At 33.9% G+C, this 21,136-nt stretch overlaps 1 protein-coding gene across 1 annotated transcript in view; it reads right to left on the bottom strand.

Annotated features, from left to right (window-relative positions):
* The window catches only part of Nhe1 (Na[+]/H[+] hydrogen exchanger 1), a 262,652-nt gene that overhangs the window by 33,822 nt on the left and 207,694 nt on the right, over window positions 1-21,136 (bottom strand). The window contains exons 14-15 of the mRNA XM_090408190.1: window positions 11,356-11,433; window positions 3,307-3,450 (exon numbers count right to left, since the gene is read on the bottom strand). Of these exons, the coding sequence (XP_090264316.1) occupies window positions 3,307-3,450; window positions 11,356-11,433 (222 nt within the window). The remainder of the gene's footprint in view (window positions 1-3,306; window positions 3,451-11,355; window positions 11,434-21,136) is intronic.

Below are 21,136 nucleotides of genomic sequence, written 5' to 3'. Positions count from 1 at the left end.
TTATTTTATTTTAAACTCCTCAATATTGGATCCAAAATCATTTTCTTGACAATATTTTATTAAGAACTCCAAAGAAGAAAGCGCAAAATGTACAAAAAGGGTGGTTCCACATTATGTTGGCGCTGGTCAGGCTCAGAGTTTAAACAAGCATTTGAAGCAAGAACTGTTATTGTCCGAAACAATAGGGAACAGAACTTCTAACATCATGAATTTATTTAATGTACTCAAAAACCATTCTTCTCACACTGTCTGTTAATCAGAAAGCCTCTTCTTCAGCAGGTTTATTTATAAGCAAGGTAAGAAGTCATCTTATTGATAGAAGTATTGTTTTTTAAGAACATATTTAAAATTTTTTGATTGACTAACCATTATAAGATAAAGATTTTATGATCAAAGAAATTAATAAAATAATATTTTTGAATTCCAAAATATTCCAAAATCAAAAATAGATAGCTGTAGTTCTTGACCAAAAAGGAGATGATGTAGCAAAGACTGAAAAAAAATTCTAACCACTCGGCCAACCAGGCCGGCATATGAGGCATATGACAAGGTGCCAAGAGAAAAGCTATTTTAAATGCTACAGCTATATGGTGTCAATGGGGCATTATATCAGGCTATACTTAGTCGTTATTTGGGATTGTAAGCGAGCAGTTAGAATTGAAGGAAGTACAGGAAGATGGTTTGATGTTAAATCTGGTGTCAGACAAGGATGTACATTATCCCCACTATTATTCATTATCTATATGGATCACATTATGCAGAAAAGCAGTATTTACCTGGTATCAAAATTTGATATATTAATCTCAGCTATTTACTTTATGCAGATAATGTTATACTTCTAAATAAATGTGGTACAAGTCTGCAATACTTCCTGACTAAATTGAATAACTGTTGTAATAAATTTGGTATGAAAATCGGCAATAGCAAGACAATCAAAATAGGCAGAAGCATTGAAAATATCAACTGCATTGTGAATGGAGAACCTATAAAATATAACATTTCAGCTACTTAAGCACAATATTTATTGAAGATGGTAAATTAGATATGGAAATAGACAACAGAATCAAGAAAGCCAGGTATGGTAGGAATTGAACTGAATAAATTTATATGAAATAAGAGAGAAGTTAGTCAAAACACTAAATTAGCTGTATATAAGACAGTGTTCAAACCAATTTTAACTTATGGATCTGAGAGCTGAGTTAGAAATAAAACACTTGACCACAAGACTAGTGACCACGGATATATGGGAGTCATGAGAATGATTACGGGGTGTGAACAGATGGCTTCAATGGCAATATCATATTAAAAATGAGGATATTAGGAAAGAACTTGACATTGTTAGCATCCAGGAATGTGTTAGCAGAGCTAATCTCATCACTTAAACAGAATGGGAGAGGAAAGATTAACAAAAGAAGTGTTCTCTGTGAGGTTGGCAAAAAAAAGACTCAAAGAAAGACCAAGATATAGTTGAATACAGTAAAAAGTGCCTTAGAAGACAGAAATATAAGATCTGATAACGTTGGAGTCTTGACTAATAACAGTTTGATTTGAAGGAAAATTGTTGATAAGAAGTTAGTAAAGATGTAAATTCTTCATGCATTATGATAATAATATCCTATACACTCTGTGGGGGTACATGTCAGGAATTTAATGATGATGATGAGGAGGAGGAATTATATTCTTGGTTTAATCGTTTATCCAAGTGTAAGCAAACAAAGTTTGAGCCTAAAGTATTTTCAGCACAGGGCAACTCTTATGTAGAGGATAATGACTTCATATCACTTGCCTTAGTATCCCATAATGCAAAACACATATCCTTAATGGAAGGGTCAGTACACAGACCAGTTTTGACCTCTATTGAGGTCTCATCAGTGGGAGCCAGACCCAGCAGCGATATCAAGATTGAAGTAATGCAGAAGTCATATTTCCATATACAAGTTGCCAAAAGGTGTCACACCTTATTACTAAAATACCCTGGATTGAAGATAAATAGAAGTAGCTTTATATTAATATACTTCAAATCTCTATTAACCTCTTATTTAAAGATTTCTTTATTCCTAAAATTATTAATATATATATTTTTTTTATATTTTTTTTTTCTTATTACAGCCTATAATTCTACCCTCTGCAGGGCGAAGGACTCTCCCATTGCAGGAGGTTTTGGGTCTACTTTTCGCGTGGTGACCCAGTCCATATTTGGAGAGTGTCACAAACATCCATGCCTACGTGGGATTCAAAACCCACAGCCTCTTAGCTGGAGAGCAGATACGCTAACCACTCAGCCAACCAGGCCGATCATTCATTCATATGTATATATATATATACAGGGTGTTCGGGATAAATTTGACAGTTTCGTAAGGAAAAAGAAAATCTTCTTTGTATCTATTAAATTTAATGAATTGACAAAAAAACATTACAGGCAGAGTTAATTACAATACTATCAACAAGATTTACTCAAAATAACCACCATTAGCATCGATCACAGCTTCAATTCTGCTTCGGAACCTCGAACAAGCTGATGCTACAGTCTCCCTGGAAAGGGCCGCAAAAACTGTTTTAATTTTATCCATTAACTGGGCTTTTGTATTACTGGAAGTGCGATTGGTGTCTTTTTCAACTGCGCCCCATACAAAATAATCCATGCGGTTAAGGTCTGGGGAGTTTGGAGGCCAAACATTTGGACTGGTGAAGTCGTAGAAATTTTCAGACAACCATTTTTGACTTTTCCCAGAGGTGTGGCAAGGGGCCGAATCCTGCTGCCATACATACGGCCTACCATTGGCTACCCTTGTTATCCAGGGCTTGACTACAGTTAGCAACTCCACGAACAAAGCCCGAATTCTAATGCCAGGGTTCTTCAACACCTGTTCCTGCAGATTTGCGAGGAATTCTGCTGTACGAACGCAATCAGATCGTCTGCTAGGGATCTTTCTTCTTGCTACATCCTCGTAGTCACCATTGCAAGTCTCTAGTTCATGCCTGATTGTTTTTACTGTATTCAGGGAGCATTGGGCAGCAGTCGTAATATCCTTATTTTGATGGCGGGCACGAATCATCATGATACAAGTTATTCTCTTCCATGATTCAGGTGGGTTCCAGCTATCCATCCTTTCTGACATCTTGTATATGAATGAAGAAGGGTCCAAACTTTTAAATGAAGAGAAGTGTGTGTTAATACATGTAACTTACGGAAAAATATAATTAATTATAAATATGTCAAATTTATCCCGAACACCCTGTATATATAAAAGACTGCAATGAAATTCACCTATAGTACATTACATACATTTGAAAACAAACTCTTACCTGGCGGGTAAGCCTCCTTGTAAAAAAAGGGACTAGGTATTTGGCATTAAACTTTACAAATCCTCTCAGGTCTGCTCTTAGAAAGTTTACTTCATATTCTTCTTCAGTTAATTCTGAGAGATGCTCAGTATCAACTGCTTGGCCCTATTAAGTTATAAAAAGGATTAATTCTGAAATATTTTCAATTTTTTTTTTAATCTTATGTTTATTCTAATATATCATAAAAATTAACATATAACAGGTTTGTTTTAAAACTGAATAAAATGCCCTAATAAGTATAATACGTAAGTAATTTTATAAGCATGAAATTATTAGAGAATGAAATATTTATACACCACTTAATGTTTTTTGAATTAATATTCAAAAAGCATACTGATCATTGCAAAAGTTGACAGAAGCAAAAAAGCTGATTAAAAAAAAAAAAGCCACGATGTTTTAGTGGCTTAATATTCAAAAAGCATACCGATCATTACGAAAGCAGACAAAAAAAAAAAAAAAAGACTGTTACAAAAAACAGGAGTTATACAATTAAGCAGTTATTTCTTTTTTGCTTTAGGTTGTTGTACTCATAATAATTCAATGTAGACAATCTGTCCATCTTTTTCTTTTTTTTTTTTGCATTCATGATATTTCTCTTCTTGTTTTGCATGTACATGCTAATACTGGACAGACTACTGATTTATACATTTATACTTGTTTCTACTATTAGAAATTCATTTCACCATATTGCTGAATTTAAACGTTCTGTTTAACCTGTCTGTTGTATTTTCACTGTTAACAGCAAAAATGCAACTACTATTTAAATTAACAGGTTTTTGAATTTCAGTATTTGATTTCAATTTACATCTTATTCCTGCTTTTGAAATTACCATTGTTGCTGTTTTCTCTGATGATAATTTCCATGTTAAAATTGCTGTACATCTGCTGGAATTTAAATAATTGTCTTTGGATGCCTTTATTTCCAAGTAATATTATACCATCTGCTTATCTAACTGATTTTTAATTATTGTTTTTGATTTTTATTTCATTTAATTTCTGCTTCTTAAATTCTGTGATTTCACCAGTAATTATGTTAAATAATGATGGACTACTGCCTTGTGTGACTCCTTTCACTATAGGTATTTTCCCTATTTGTATTGTGATATTTTATTACCCTCCCATTTTTTGTATAAATATAATTCTATCTTTTCATTGTAAGTCAATGAAACAGGCAGATATATTTGTAATATTATTATTATTATTATTTCACAGAGTCAGTCTGGGAGTGGCCTTTCCCACAATGCATAGCATTATATATGTAACAAAATATCACAATACAAATAGGGAAAGTGAAAGGAGTCACACAAGGCATTACTTTAAGTCCATCATTATTTAACATAATTACTGGTGAAATAACAGAATTTAAGAAGGTGGCTGAGTGGTTAGCATATCCACTCTCCAGCCAAAAGGCTGCGGGTTCGAATCCCACTGTTGGCATGGATGTTTGTGATCGTCTGTGAAAATACTAGTGGTGGTGATGGAAGTGGGCAGTAGATGGTGTTGGTGTAGATGATGATGGTGGTTATGGTTCGCTGGTGGATTGAGTAGTGGAAACCAAGAGCTGTAGAGTAGGTGCCCTCCCTCAATGAGTCTTTGGACCCTTGGAGGTGTCACATAATAATAATGTCCGTGGATATGTGCTTAGCATTATGGGATACTAAGGAAATTGATATATCATTAGCCTGTAAATACAAGCAGCCCAGTCATGAAGTGACTTCATGTGCAAATTTTGTTTGCTTACACTTGGATAAAGGATGAAACCAAGGATATAATTTTTTGGCATCTTTAATTTATAATATAACTAAGCGAAAAAATTGTACACATTGTTATTGATTGAGGGCTGATGATCCACTTATCAGTGAATAATGCAACATGTGTCTCACTATTTGTCAAGTTCTGGTGGGGTGCCAGCACCTCACTTGAGAAGGGAATGAATTTTTTTTTTACTACATTGGATGAGCTATATACACGCAGGCAGATCTTATCAGGCTTGGATAAACTGCATAAAGTTTTTAACTGTCAAAAATTTGGTTGTGATTTTAATTCTTCTTTGATAACGTTAGTGCTTATTTTTAAGACAGTACAAAGTAAATATATTTTGCAAGTTTGGGGGTTCAGATTTTATTCCCTTTTTGGTGTTGTAAAAGTTAATCTTCCATTCATTGGGAATTTGTCTTTTCTTATTAGATTAATTATGTTTTTGTATTCAGTCATTCCTTTACCACCATACTGAAGTAGTTCATTATAAATTGCATCAATTCCAACTCATTCATTCCCTGTTTTTCAACTGTGAGATTACCAATTCTGTTAAACTGTTTATTTCAATTTCTTCTGTATTGTCCAGCTGTATTATTTCTGACATGTTTATTTCTTCTTTGCTTTTATATAATTTGATAAAATAATTTTCCATTATTCTATTTCTATAATTGGTCTATTTATGTATTCACACTTTAATTAATGATCATTTCTCCATATCTGTTTAAATTCTCCATATATTAAGCAATTGCTTTCAAACAAAAAAAATTTTTTTGACATGTATATCACTTCACTAACTGTAGTGAACAGAACAAAAATTCTGTTTAACACGTCATACAGAGTCCTGGAAAAGAAAGTGATAACTGAAGCAAAACTAAAAGAAATTATGCTACTATGTATTAATGCTACTGGTTCTTTATGGATCCCAGTATGAGCATCCTATGTTTAGAATAGGAGATTTATCCTTTCTCTTCATGCTTGTCATATATATTTCCTTATCTTAAAATATTACCTTAAAATAACTGACTCAGTTAATGCACTAAAAATCTTCTTCCACAATCCTTTCTCAGACAGAAATACAACCTTAATGCTGCCTTTAAACCTCCTGCAAAATTAAAGAACTTATTCAACAGTTAATGAACTCTTAGAATAAAAGGTTATGTGGTAAAATATGTGCAAATCTTGGAATTTTTAGACAATCATTATTGTTAAGATTAGGGTGGTTGATTAGAATTTCACAGGCTTCTTTAAATTTATGCTCATATCACATTTTGATGTAATATAATGCATAGGTACCTTTCCAATCAGTTCTATGTAGAGTATTCAGGGCATGATCAGATAGGCCAAATTTACCATAATTATGAAATTTAATATGCCATTTATGTTTCTTTTTTTTTCAGATAGGAATTGTGCACCCAGTTTCAGCTATATAAGGCAAGTTCCAGGTACACTGAATACGGTATACTCCAGGATCAGTCAGGGCAGCAAGTTGAATCCTTGGAACAGTCGAATAAGTTCTTTAATTTTGCAGGAGGTTTAAAGGCAGCATTAAGGTTGTATTCCTGTCTAGAAAAGAATTGTGGAAGAAGATTCTAAAAATTCCAAGACTACAGATTAGCACATATTCTACCCACATAACCTTTTATTCTAAGAGTTCATTATAAATTATAGTTAGGACTGTAGTGTTCCAGGATCTTAGCCTTAATATAACAAACACTTATGTCAGATTACTGATTAGGCCACCACTATTGCTGTATTAAAAGTTTAACAGAATCATCAAAGCTGGTATGGTAGGAAGTCAATTGAATAAATTCATATGGAATAAGAGAGAAATTAGTCAGAACACTAAATTAGCTGTATACAAGACAGTGCTCAAAACAATTTTAACTTGTGGATCTGAGAGCTGGGTCAGAAGTAAAACACTTGAACAAAGACTAGAAATCACAGATATGGGCGTCCTGAGAAAGATTAGAAGAATGAACAGATGGCATCAATGGCAATATCATATAAAAAAACGAGGATATTAGGAAAGAACTTGAATGCATTAACAGGAATGCATTAGCAGAGCTAATCTCAGGTGGTATGGTCACTTAAACAGAATGAGAGAGGAAAGATTAGCAAAACAAGTGTTCTCTACCAGGTTGGCAGGATTGATACGGTACAAAGCGCCTTAAATGATAGAAATATAAGATCTGATAATGTTGGAGTCTTGACAAGTAACAGATTGATTTGGAGGAAAATTGTAGATAGGAAGTTAGTAATGATGTAAATTTTTCATGTAGTACTATCATATCCTGTACACTCCTTGAGGGTACCTGTCAGGAATTTGATGATGATGATAATATGAATTTTATTAATAAAAGTATATATGTTATATATATACTTTTATTATATATATATATATCTATGTTATATATATAATAAAAGTATATTTTATTAATAAAAGTATGTATATAAAAAAAGTATTAATATGAATTTGTTCTCTTAGGATACAGCTTTAATGTAAGTTGGTTTGTTTTTTTCACTAGAGGTCAGACATTGTTGGTAGGTTTTTTATATATATATATATATATATATATATATGTAAACAATCTAGTATGAAAATATTGCAATCACAGTAATGCTCAAATAAAATTGACTTTAAAGAACAAGTAATACAGCCAATGATGTAGCTGTCAATCCAATATAATTGTCAAATTTTAATTGTAAATCCATCCAGACTGACAGTTACATTTGTAAACCAAGCTGTGACAAAGTAATACCAGGTGGAATCGTTGCAATTGTGTGTTGTAGTAAGTTTTGTAGTTTATTACTGGTGGTGATGATAATTTTGTACTTAAAATATTTAAAGATGCATTTCATGGCTTTGTACATGTTATGAATGATGAATTTACCAAAACAGACAACACAGTCATTCATACTACTGGCTTGTCATGTTTACTCTGGTTTTTATTATTATTATTTCTCAGTCTTTATTTTATTTGAATATCATTCGTGCTATTTTATATTCCTATTTTCATTTATTAGTTCTTCACCTTCAGCGTTATTTCCAATCTCGTACTATTTTCAAAACCATTATTAAGTTCAGTACTAAATAATAAAAAATACAATAAAGATTCTTGATTTAACTTATTTCAGTTTCAGGAATATGGCAATCATTTTTACCTTCAAGAATTTTCAGGTACATTTATTTTGGCAATATTCTCTGTAACATAAAATTTTAATCAGTAAATGACCAATTTCTCGCCTTATAGGATAATTATCACGGATAGCTCCATTTCCAGTAAACTTTAGCTATTACACTGTTTGTGTTACTGTTTTGTAATATTAATCTGTAACATAATGAAGGATTTTATGTTGTTAACATTAATGTCCATTCTCACCTAAAAATACTGCATTTTTTAGCTTCTTTTAAAAGCCATCAGAAAGTTAGTATTTTCTACCAACAATTCTGTTAAGAGAAACAAATGTAGTGAATGAGTAAATAAAGAAATAAAATATTTTAAAAAAATATGGAATCCAGCGATGAATGAGGAAAAAAAAACAAAACCCAAATTAAACCAGAACAAAAATAATATTACTCTAGATCTGTAGGTTGGCTCTTTGGATTGTATACGGCTATAAGGCAAATGTATCATGTCTATAAATTGAATGTGTTACTTTGCATGTTGTATTGGATAAAAAAATATGAATGCCAGAAAGTCTGCTATATGGAATTCACTAATATCAGTTTAAATGCTCAAATATTATTATTATTATTAAGACACACCTCCAGGAAGTCAGAGACTCATCGAGGGAGGCCACATACACACACACCAGCTATCATACTTATTCTTGAATTCATTCACACTGCTTGCACTCACAACATTCAATGGCAATCTATTCCAATCACGCACTATCCTCTGAGAGAAAAATCTAGAGTAATATTACTTTTGTTCTGGTTTCATCATCCCTCTTTCTCCTGTTTACTAGTGTCTGCAGTCTACAAATTCTCAATCTGTCTTCATAATCAATATTCCATAATCCTAATATAATTTTTAACACTCTCCTTTGTACTCTCTCCAATATATCAGAATCACACCTGAAACCATAACTGCGCACAACAGTCCAAGTGAGGTCTTATCAAGGCCTTGTAAAGAGGCAAAATAACATCCTTATCTTTACATGTGAACGTTCGTTTCAGAATTGCAATTATCTTTGGCACATGACCCCTGAACTTCAACTTCCTATCTATTAACACCCCAAGATCCTTAGCCTCATCAGTTTCTTCTAGCCTAATCCCACCAATATAATATGACATTGGATATCTAATCAAGCCAAAGTGAATCACTTTACATTTACTCACATTGAACTGACACCCATTTTCCTATACTCACAATTCCAGCCTATTCAAATCATTCTGCAAGTACTGCATATCAGCAACATTCCTGATTACCCTATCTATAGACAGTAGGTTTTTACCCGTTTATTCTGGGGTTTTTCATCCCTCAAAGCAGACAAATCAGCCTTGAGAACTCAACATTATGGACATAGGATACACCGGGTCATAGAGCTGACCACCTTATCCTGTGAACAGTTTGAGGTCTGATGATTAACTAACCCTCGACACTGCAAGGTAAAAGAGAGGAAAAGGAAGATGAGATGAGATAAAAATGTACCATCATCAGCAAATAGCTGTATGCTCTGGAAAAAACCTGACTCATAGAGTAATGGTAATTCTTTTAAAAAGGATGCAATTTTTTCAAGTTTTTTGTAGATATGAAACAAAAGACAATCAATTTGCTTATAAATAAACAAGAAGATTTAAATACTTATTTTAATGATTTATTTATTTAGTATTATTATTTTTGTGATATTTACTTCTGTTAAATAAAAATGTACACCCACATGGTTAGCCTAGTGACTGCACTTCGCAACCATATGCCTGTGGAAGGAGTGTCCCAGGTTTGATTCCCGTCGGTGATGTGAGGAGCTGAAGGATCTTCCTCAGCCATAGCCAAATTAGCCAGTCTTGGGCATGGACAGTAGAGTTTTTTCCCCAATTGATCCTGGAGTTTTTCGTCCCTCAAAGCAGGCAAACTGGCCTTGAGAACTCAACATTACGGACATAGGATATGCCAAGGCGTAGGGCTGACTACCTTATCTTGTGAATGGTTTGAGGTCTGATGGTTAACTAACCCTCGCCACTGCACGGTAAAAGAGGGGAAAACGAAGATGAGATAAAAATGTACCAGTCTTAGTAACATGTTAGAAGTGGTACACACACAAAAAAATCTAACAAAGTGGTGGAGAAAAAAAAAGCAGCAATATAGCATGGAATTTATATATTATATAATTGCTGCTTGCATCTTCTATAAATGCTACAATGACCAATGTTCATCCGAATTGGCATCAATTCCTCTAACCTCTGTTAAATCAATTAAAACATGCAGTAACTACTCAACTACTCAGCAGCAGTAACTACACAACTACTCACAGTTCAACTCCAAACCCACAGAACAAATTTCTCCTCCTCATTTATCCCCTCTATTGCTGCCCTCTGGAATAGTCTTCCATTTTATGTGTTTCCAATGGAATATAGTACACAGCTCTTCAAACTAAATGTGTACAAGCTCGTTCTCACACATTCATGGTATTAAGGTGCTATAGGTTACTCAACCTCTCATGTATACGATTGTCATAAAAAAAATAATAAAAAATATTAACGGATGTACAAAATAACAATTTATTAGCCTCTATATATTTCTTCTTCTTTAACAAGGACATCAGGGAGAGAAGAATTGTTAAAAAAAAAAGTCAGACAGACACTTGCAACTTTATGTTGTAAATGAAGTTGCAAACCCACATCCCTAGTGTGATGTATAATATATGAAATTATATCAAACTGAACACTGTTGCAGATGCTACAATATGAACTGTTTCTTAACAAAATGAGGTTTTTTTTTTCTTTTTCTTTTTTTCATATTTTAGGGATTTTATTGCACAGAGACTCAAATTGTGAGTTTGCAGTGACATAATTATGACTAGCCAGACTGAAGAATTCACCCACAGAATTTACTTATATCATGACATTTACTTATTCACTGAACTTATATCATGACAAATTCATTATTAAAGTATCATAGCTTGATGAACTTTCGTAACTGAAATTTTCCTTCTCCTATTTCAAGTGCACTTTTGATGAACACATTTAACAAACGACAAATTTATACATTTCAAATTTATTTACAAATGTTTACAGCTCTAAATACATACTATTTCTTTGGTTTTACTAAGAGTTATTTCTCGATCACTTTTTCTTCTTTTCTTTGGCCTTTTTTCTGCTTTGAGGAACTGTAAAATAATATACAGTAATCATAATGTTGTTATTCTGCTTCACCAGCTAATGGTTAAATTGTAGAGCCATATTTATTTTTAATTCAATTTAATGTAATATAAGTGAATTAATGATCTACAAATCTGTCTTAAAATTCCTTCATCTTGTTTTTAAAATGGGTAGAGAATGAAAAAGTTTTTTTCTTTTTTTTTATATAGTATTGGTTTTAAGTATCTCAAGTAATAATTTCTCATGTATTATCTAAAAGAATTCAATGTTCCTGTAGTCAAATTGCACAAATGTTAATCACTGGTCTCTCTGTAGAAATTAGAATTTCATTTTAATTCAGTGTGAACAATTATTATATACATATTATTTAAATTTCTCATAATCACTCCTCCAAATCAAATAAATTTTAAATCTGTGAAAAGTAAGTGCTTGTAATTCATATTTTTTGGGTTAAAAAAGCAACAGATAATAATAAATGTCAGAATTTATATGTGATTCTTCTGTATTTTCATATCCAAGATCACTTTACTTTTTCTTTCACTGTTCATTAATGCACACTATATTGTTTATGCAGTTTTTTATTTATTTTATTTTTTATTCACTTGAGTAGTATATATACCTGAAATATTTTGTCATTATTCTTCCTGAAAATTTCTGAGATACTCTAGATGAAATGTTACCAATTAACTACTGTTTCTTTTTTTAATTTCATTCACTTTGCTATTAATCAGTTTATGCTACCATTTGATTTCTGTATACTGAAAAAATACAAAGTTGTCTTCAAATTTTCCCCACATCCTCTGTCAAAATTACAGGTTGTGAAACTTATAACACTGAAATGTGTGGGCAAATGGTTAAGGGAGAGAAAAAAAGAAGGTACCTATTGATAAGTTTCATGAAAAATGGTGTGAGAAAGGCTGTCCCAAAGACAGAGAGAAGTAGACAGAATGAAAGAAAGAATGAAAAGTAGTTTCAGTAAGTCCAAAGTTAAAATGTGTGTATAGATGATGATGATCAGAGCTGCTCACATTTTTTCACAAGCTTACAGGAAATCAGAGGAATGATGGTAGCCAGTTCGACAGAGCAAAGCCAATGAAAATATCTACAGCACAGGCATAAGGGTAAAAACACTATAAGAAACTGACTATACTATATCCACCATATATTTTTTTTCTCACCTTAAAGGACCAGCCCACTTGGTCAAAATAAGGAAAATCTCAATGACTCATCGAACACCTGGGTGTTTTTTCCATCTATATGGGATCTTGTGTGATCTCACTAGTGATATAATCTAATTCATGGACTTTCACATATTTCTTGAGAATATTCACAATCCTCAGAAACAACTTATCCACATACAGTAGCATAATTGCTTCCTAAATTTTTGTCTTTATCTCCATAGAAGGGAATAAAAGCAGTATGTGATCAACTCTCCATCTCACTATAACAAACTATAACATTCCATTATAACAAATCAACTCCCTACAACACTATCAAAAAGCCCATCCACATCTCAGTAGGCACAATGCTGACCTGAAGGAAATTCATGATTGTAAATTATTCATTCTTGTGTTCCCACAAATCTGTTATAGTAAGTGTTGTCTGTAATATGGCATAACTGATATCTTATGTAACTATTCCACAGGAAAGTTTCTTTGACTCTCATTAATTCATTATCAAGAAGAGTAGGATTCTACTCTTCTTGATTTGGTGATATCCTTACAGGATGTGGTTGTGAATGAGGTATCAACACTGACACCTGTTGATGAAAGTGATCATGAGGTGTTAGTTTGGAAGGTAGTCAAACAGGAAAAAGTTGTTATCAAGAAGGTCTATATGTGGTCTATAAGGTGGGTGATTATTAGAAGCTCCATAGTCAACTAGCATCAATACACTGAGTTGATGATTTGTGTAGAAAAAGATGTTCACAGTGCATGGGAGATGATAAAGCAGTATCTAACTGCAAGCAATGCATAACTGCATACCAAGAGTTAAGCGAATAAATAGAGTAAGAGTTAGAAGGATGAATGGTGAAATCAAGCAAGCAGTATTACAAAAGATGTTGTTATGGAGGAAGTACAAGACAGTTTGCTGTGAACAGATGAATGAAGAATATCAAGTGCAGGCCAGAAAACTGACAAGCATGGTTAAAAAAAGAAAAAGTAGAATATGAGAAAATTCCCTTGGATTGGCCAATCAAGTCAAAGCCAATCCAAGGGAATTTTACTGCTATGTGGCAAGGAAGACAGGAAAATAATTATGACAGGTTCATGCTGGTGAATAGCTATGGTAGCGGAGTAACCATAGCAAATGATATAGTGGAATTATTTAACGAACACTTCATCTGTGTATACCATAGTGATGTGAATGATGCTGTGCAACATGTATGAGGGTAGTCTGAAAAGTTCTCGGCCTCAACCATAGATGGCAACACTATCGGCAAGATTTTTTTTTCTAAGTTGGTACAATCTTTAATCCATGTGAAATTGCAAGTCATTCTATCAAGTAGTTTGTTTTATACAGCTGTCTGAAACAAAAGTGTTATCTGTATCCCTTGAAATGGATAAAATTGAGTATCGTGCAGTTATAAAAATCTTTGTAAAAGAAGGTTTAATGCCAAAAGAAATTCCTTCAAAGTTCATAAACGTTTATGGGCACTCTTTTCCTTCATTTTCAAAAATTAAGAAATGGGCTGCCGAGTTTACATGTGGCCACACCAGCCTTGAAGATGATCTACGTGAAGGACTTCCAAAAAGTGTAACACCACCAGAAATCATTGATCAAGTGCATGATACATATTGGATGACCGGCGAGTCAAAGTGCATGAAATTGCTGAGACTATAGACATTTCAAAAGAACATATAGGATATATTTTGCATGAAGAATTCCATATGAAAAATCTTTGCACAAGATGGGTGCTGCACTTGCTCAGAGCAGATCAAAAACGCACTCGCATGAAAATCTCTGAACAGTGCTTGGAGCATTTTAACAAGAATAAAACTAATTTTGTGCTTTGATTTATTACTATGGATGAGACTCGGATTAACCATTCCACACCAGAATCCAAACAGCAGTCAAACTAGTGGACAGAAGCCGGTTGTTCAGCACCAAAGAAGACAAAGTTGGTTCCATAAGCAGGAAAGGTCATGGCATCGGTATTTTGGGATGCTAAAGGCATTTTGTTTATTATCTTGAAAAGGGAAAAACAATAACCGGGGAATATTATTCCGATCTTTTAACCAGAAGAGAACAAAAAATTCGTGAGAAAAGACCCGCTTTGCAGAAGAAAAAAAATCATCTTTCATCAGGACAATGTACCGGCCCACAAAAATGTTTTAGCAATGTGAAAATTAAGGGATCTGCGCTATGAATTGTTGGAACATCCACCCTATTCTCCAGATTTGGCTCCCTCTGATGTCTATCTCTTCCTCGCTGGTCAGCATTTTTCTTCGAATCAAGAGGTGATTGCGGCTGTAGAGGGGTATTTTGCAGATCTTACTGAGAACCACTACTGGGACAGGATAATGGCATTGGAGCTTCGTTGGAATAAATGTATTAGTCTTAAGGGAGATTATGTTGAAAAATAAAAATAATTCTGAAATTATATATTCATTTTTTCATTGTTAGGCCAAGAACTTTTCAGACCACCCTCGTAGAAAGGAGGCAAGAATTAGGAGAATTAAAGGTGAAAGATTCAGAAGTATATCAAGTATTGCTACGATTAGATATTAATAAGGCTGTGAGAATGCATGACATATCACCACGTACTTTTAAAGAATGTGCAAAAGTTTTTAGCTATCTCCTTCTCCTGGTTATTTAATGAGAGTTTTACAGTGGGTAAAGTTCCTAAGGTGTGGAAAGAAAGCAAAATAATACCTCTCCACAAGCATGGTTCAAGAACAGAGGTTTCCAATTATAGACCGGTATGTATATCTGCAACTGTGATCAGTGCTGGAAAAATTGATTAGGAATAGAATACAGAATTGGGCTGATGAACATAAGATTCTCTATGGCAGGTACTGTTTTAGCAATCCGTTTGTGTTTTATGATAAGGTGATGAATATGTTGGATAATCATATACAGTGATATTCTTGGACTTTACAAAAATATTCAATAGATTACCACATGGCAAGCTGCAGAGAATAGGAATAGATATTATATTGGTTGCATGGATTGAAGAATGGCTCTCTGAATGATACCAGCAAGTTGTGTCTGATGGAATTGAAAAGGAAGGTGACCAGAGTTGTGACTCGGGGTTCTGTTCTTGGGGCCTCCTACTGTTTGACTTGTTTGTTAATGATATTTCATGTGGATTGACTGGGAGTCTTCAAATGTTTGTCGATGATGCAAAATCAGGTAGAATTATCAGGAGTAGTGTTGATGTTAATTTTCTACAGGAGGATTTGAACAGACATCTTGGACAAATGAGTGGGGTTCCAGTTTTAATGTTAATAAATGCAAGGTGTTACACTTTGGGTCACAGAGATATAAGGGTTCATATTGTAATGGTGGAGCTGTACTTCAGGAAATGGATGAGATTTGGGATCTTGGAATGATGGTGGACAGTGGACTGAAGTTCTAAGGGCATATCACATGTTGAAAAGACTGCACATCATCTTGCTGCTATGATAAAAAGTACATTGACATGTAGGGATAAGAAGGTCATTGGTCAGATCACATATAGACTTTGTGCTCAGATTTGACACATAGTTTTCATTGCGATGTGGAAACAGGGTCCAAAGACAAATAACCAAAGTGATATCAGGACTCTTGAGTGTTGGTTATGAAGAGCATTTGAGAGAATGTGAATTACAAAGGTTGGTGGACAGGAGGAAAAGAGGAGATATGGTAGAGAACTTCAAGTTAGTTAAGGGATTCTATCAAATTAATAGAGAAGAAATTAAAAAAGAGTTGATGTTAAAATGGGAAGAATGAGAAGCCATCCCTAGAAGTTATATAGGGATGTGGTGAAGAAGGGAGTGAGGAGTTCATTTTTTACGTGGAAAGTTGCGAGTGGAATGCATTGCTGGAGTGCATTATGAGTGCAGGTAGTGTAAATAACTTCAAAGTTCATTATCAAAAACATGTTGCTGGTTGAGTAGACTTGAGTAGACCTCCCACAATGGGTCTGTTGACTCCATGGAGGTTACCAAATAATAATAATAACAGCAGTAGATAAAGGAAATGCTCCGTTGATTTACTTGCAAAGTCTTCCATAAAAGTAAATATATATATATATATTCTCTCTCTTCTCTTACATCCTCAAGACAGGTTGAGTGCCATGGGGATAAGTCTTCAACCCCTTCTCTGTTCAAAGCAAGCTCTTTCATATGCCAACAGCTTTGAAAGTTCAATGCAATTCGAATAGCTTTATGCCATGTTGATTTTGGTCTTCTTGGTGTTTTACTCTCCATAGTGCCCTCATACCAGACAAGGAAGTCAGTCTGATTCCAATAACACAGTATGGCAAAAACATTGGAGTTCATGCTTTTTAACTATGTTAAGAATTGTTGAATTAGGGATATTCAAATCATGCAGCATTTGTCTTATGTTCTCTCCAAAGAGGTCTGTGGATTTTCCTGAAGCATGTCATTGTTGTATCGATTTTTCTCTATACTACGTATTTTTTTTTGTCTAACACATCAACACAAGTAAGAACACTTTTCAGATATCACGTGGTACCTCTGGATAACAAAGGAATTGCCTCAGGGTCAAGCCAATGCCAGTGTATCAGAGTTTCCGAGATCAACCTCTCATAAAGCTCTAAGAAATTTATATTAATATTGCTGCGCCACTTAGGGCCCTTAGATTAAACAAACTATATTAATCAAGAGGTGATCCCTAGAATGTACTCAAGTGATACCTTATCTTTGCAGATGTGGCCAAAATTCTTACTCCCTAATTTCTCATGTGTTAAATTTTTGCAAGAGGTGCATTGGATTCCAAATTACAGACAATCTTGTTTGGATTCAAAAAAAAGCAAAGGCTTATTGAACACTATATAAATGTACAGAATATGATATTACAATTCTCATTCTATGAAGGTTAATGACAATTAGGCTATAATAAAATACTCTAACTGGACATAATTACTCAAATTGATTATTCTATGTTATCACAATCAATTCAATCAGTCAATAAGTACTCTAGCTAGGTATGACACTAATAGCAATAATTACTCTAAATTAGTCACAAGCAGACCACTCTAGGTAGCAATAATGTCAATTATAATTTGTTACTAACATCAATCTTCACTCTGAATTATTCTAACATTTTTTAAGCACATACAATAACTCAGTACCACAAAGCTATAATGTTATGAAATACAACTTTAGATCACTTCAGTTTAGTTTATGATACTACTCTAGTTCTTTTTTCTGAATCACTACACAACACAACACAAATTCCTTTCAACCATAGGTAGCAAAATTAGTAAATTCTACTTATCTATACTTGAAGTTCATCACACTTGCTGATCCGTTGGAAATTTCCTCACCTCATTCGAATATTCCTTTGATTTCCTCAACAGACTTTATGGCACATGGTTCTCCGAGCTATCGATGAGTCTTAACGATCTCTTATACTGATTATATTTTGATATGTTGTTTTAATGGTATCCAGGTGGAATTTTTCCAGATTTGGTTTGAAGTGCTTTGCTTCTTTTTTTTTTGTGTATGTGAAATTTTAATCAGATCTTGGCAGATAAAAGTTCATAATCTGTATCCAGCTCAGCACTACGAAGGGTTTTGACATCCAAAACAGAAGCTTTTACAGTTTTGCAAATTAGGAAGTAGCTTTTGGTCTTGTGAAGTCTATTGGAATCTTGTGACGTCCAAGTGTATTTGTGGACAGTTCTATTGTAAAACCTAGCGTTTGCAACTAGGTTTTACAATATCAGAGATTATTTTCTATACAGAAATCAAGAATATACTTTCTTATTTCTTGTGTTGATTCCATTATATCATGCATATCATCTGAATAATGTCCAACTTTAGTATCAAAATCATCCATAATTATTAGCATATTATATATATATATATATATATATATATATATATATATATATATATATATATATATCATCATCATCAAATTCCTGCCATGTACCCTCAAGGGGGTGTACAGGATATGACAGTACTACATGAAAAAATTACATCATTACTAACTTCCTATCTACAATTTTCCTCCAAATAAGTCTGTTACTTGTCAAGACTCCAACATTATCAGATCTTATATTTCTATCGTCTAAGGCACTTTGTACCGTATCAATCCACCTATATCTTGGTCTTCCTCTGGGTCGTTTTCCTGCCAACCTGGCAGAGAACACTTGTTTTGCTAATCTTTCCTCTCCCATTCTATTTAAGTGACCATACCATCTGAGATTAGCTCTGCTAACGCATTCCTGGATGCTGACAATGTCAAGTTCTTTCCTAATATCCTCACTTTTAATATGATATTGCCATTGATGCCATCTGTTCACGCCTCTAATCTTTCTCAGGACTCTCATATCTGCGGTCTCTAGTCTTTGTTCAAGTGTTTTACTTCTGACCCAGCTCTCAGATCCATAAGTTAAAATTGGTTTGAACACAGTCTTGTATACAGCTAATTTAGTGTTCCGACTAATTTCTTTCTTATTCCATATGAATTTATTCAATTGACTTCCCACGATACCAGCTTTGCTGATTCTGTTGTCTATTTCTATATTTAGTTTACCATCTTCAGTAAAAATTGTGCCTAAGTAGCTGAAATGTTTTACTTGTTCCACAGGTTCTCCATTCACAACACAGTTGACATTTTCAATGATTCTGCCTATTTTCATTGTCTTTGTCTTTTTATTGCTGACCTTCATACCATATCTATTACAACAGCTATTCAATTTAGTCAGAGAATCTTGCAGACTTGTAGCGGATTTATTTAGAAGTATAACATCATCCGCATAAAGCAAAGAGCTGACATTAACATCTCCAATTTTGATATCAGGTTTAATACCACATTCCTTCATAATGTGATCCATATAGATAATGAATAACAGAGGGGATAATGTACATCCTTGTCTCACACCAGATTTAACATTAAACCATCTTCCTGTACTTCCTTCAATTCTAACTGCTGACTCACAACTCAAATAAAAACTAAGTATTGCTTGATATAATGCCCCATTGACACCATATAACTGCAGCGTATTGAATAGCTTCTCTCTTGGCACCTTGTCATATGCCTTTTCCAAATCGACAAAACTTAAATACAGATCTTTGTTATATTCCCATGCTTTCTCGACTATTTGTCGTAAAGTGAAGATCTGATCCTGACAGCCTCTATTTGGCCTGAATCCAGCTTGTTCTTCACCAAGCTTTTCTTCCACAATTCTTCTCAACCGTTTCTCAAGTATACTTGCATAGATCTTGCCAGGAACACTAAGTAGGCAAATACCTCTGTAATTCTCACATTCAGTTTTATTTCCCTTTTTATATATGGGTACTATGAGAGCTCTACTCCAATCATCGGGAATTCGACCCTCTGTCCAGGCTTTCTGAACTATGCAGTGCAGCCACTGTAAGACTCTTATACCACCATACTTCAGCATTTCTGGTCGAATATCATCTACTCCTGCTGCCTTTCCACATTTCAAGCCTTTGATGGCTTTTTCTACTTCAAGTATGGATATGTATTCCTGACTGCATGCCTGGTCAGTGTTTTTTATCACTGTGCTGTCATCACTGCTTGTTTCATTTAGCAGTTTTTCAAAGTAATTACTCCATACTTCAAGGATATCGTTTTCTCCTGTTTTCATTTCACCTTTATCATCTCTAATTCCTTTTACAGCACTCTTTCCTCCATTCCTAAGCTTCTTCAACAACCTCCAGAATATTTTGCCACCTTCTTGATATTTATTTTCTATATTCTTGCCAAAGTCCTCCCATGACTTTTGTTTAGCTAGTTTTACACACTGTTTAGCTTTCTTACATTTGTCTCTGTATTCTGTAAGAGTAAAAGCTGACTTATTTGCCAGGAACTTTTGATATGCTTTCTTCTTTTCCTTCACTGCCTCTTTAACTTCCTGTGTCCACCAGGGAGTTCTGATTTTTTTATCTTTGCACACAACCTCACCACATGCCTCTCTAGCAGAATCAATCAATGTTTCCTTCAGAGTTTGCCACTGAATCTCCAAGGTTTGATTCCTGTTCTCAAAATCTTTCATTTTTTTTTTCAATAATATTTCTGTATTTTAGTCTACAGTTTACATCTGAGAGCTGCTCAACTTTTATTCGCTTTAAAACTTTCTTACATGTTATTCTTTTCAATATGAAATTCAATTTTATCCTGCTCAAGACTAAATAGTGATCACTTCCAATTTCAAATCCTCTGTACACTCTGGTGTCCTGCACAAGGGAGAAAACATCACTATCAACAATAACATAGTCAATGAGACTTTTCTTATTCCTAGCCTCTTCTCTCCATGTGAATTTGTGCACATTTTTATGTTGGAACATGGTGTTAGTAATAACCAGTCCATGTCCTGAGCAGAAATCCAACAGATATTTGCCATTATTATTAGCTTTGCTCTTTTCTCCAAATTTTCCCAAAATATTTTTGTATGTCTCACAATCATTTCCTACTCTACTATTTAGATCCCCAAGAAGGACCAACTTTTCCTTTTTCATTGTGTCAGTTGCTTTTTCTAAAGCCTCAAAAAATTCCTCCACTTCTACC

This window comes from Typopeltis vanoorti, chromosome 18 (genome assembly GCF_054136105.1).
Source record: "Typopeltis vanoorti isolate ZY-2024b chromosome 18, IOZ_Tvanoo_1.0, whole genome shotgun sequence".
NCBI lineage: Eukaryota > Metazoa > Arthropoda > Arachnida > Uropygi > Thelyphonidae > Typopeltis > Typopeltis vanoorti.
The sequence above is the reverse complement of the archived record's forward strand: the minus strand, read 5'-3'. Positions and strand labels throughout refer to the sequence as shown.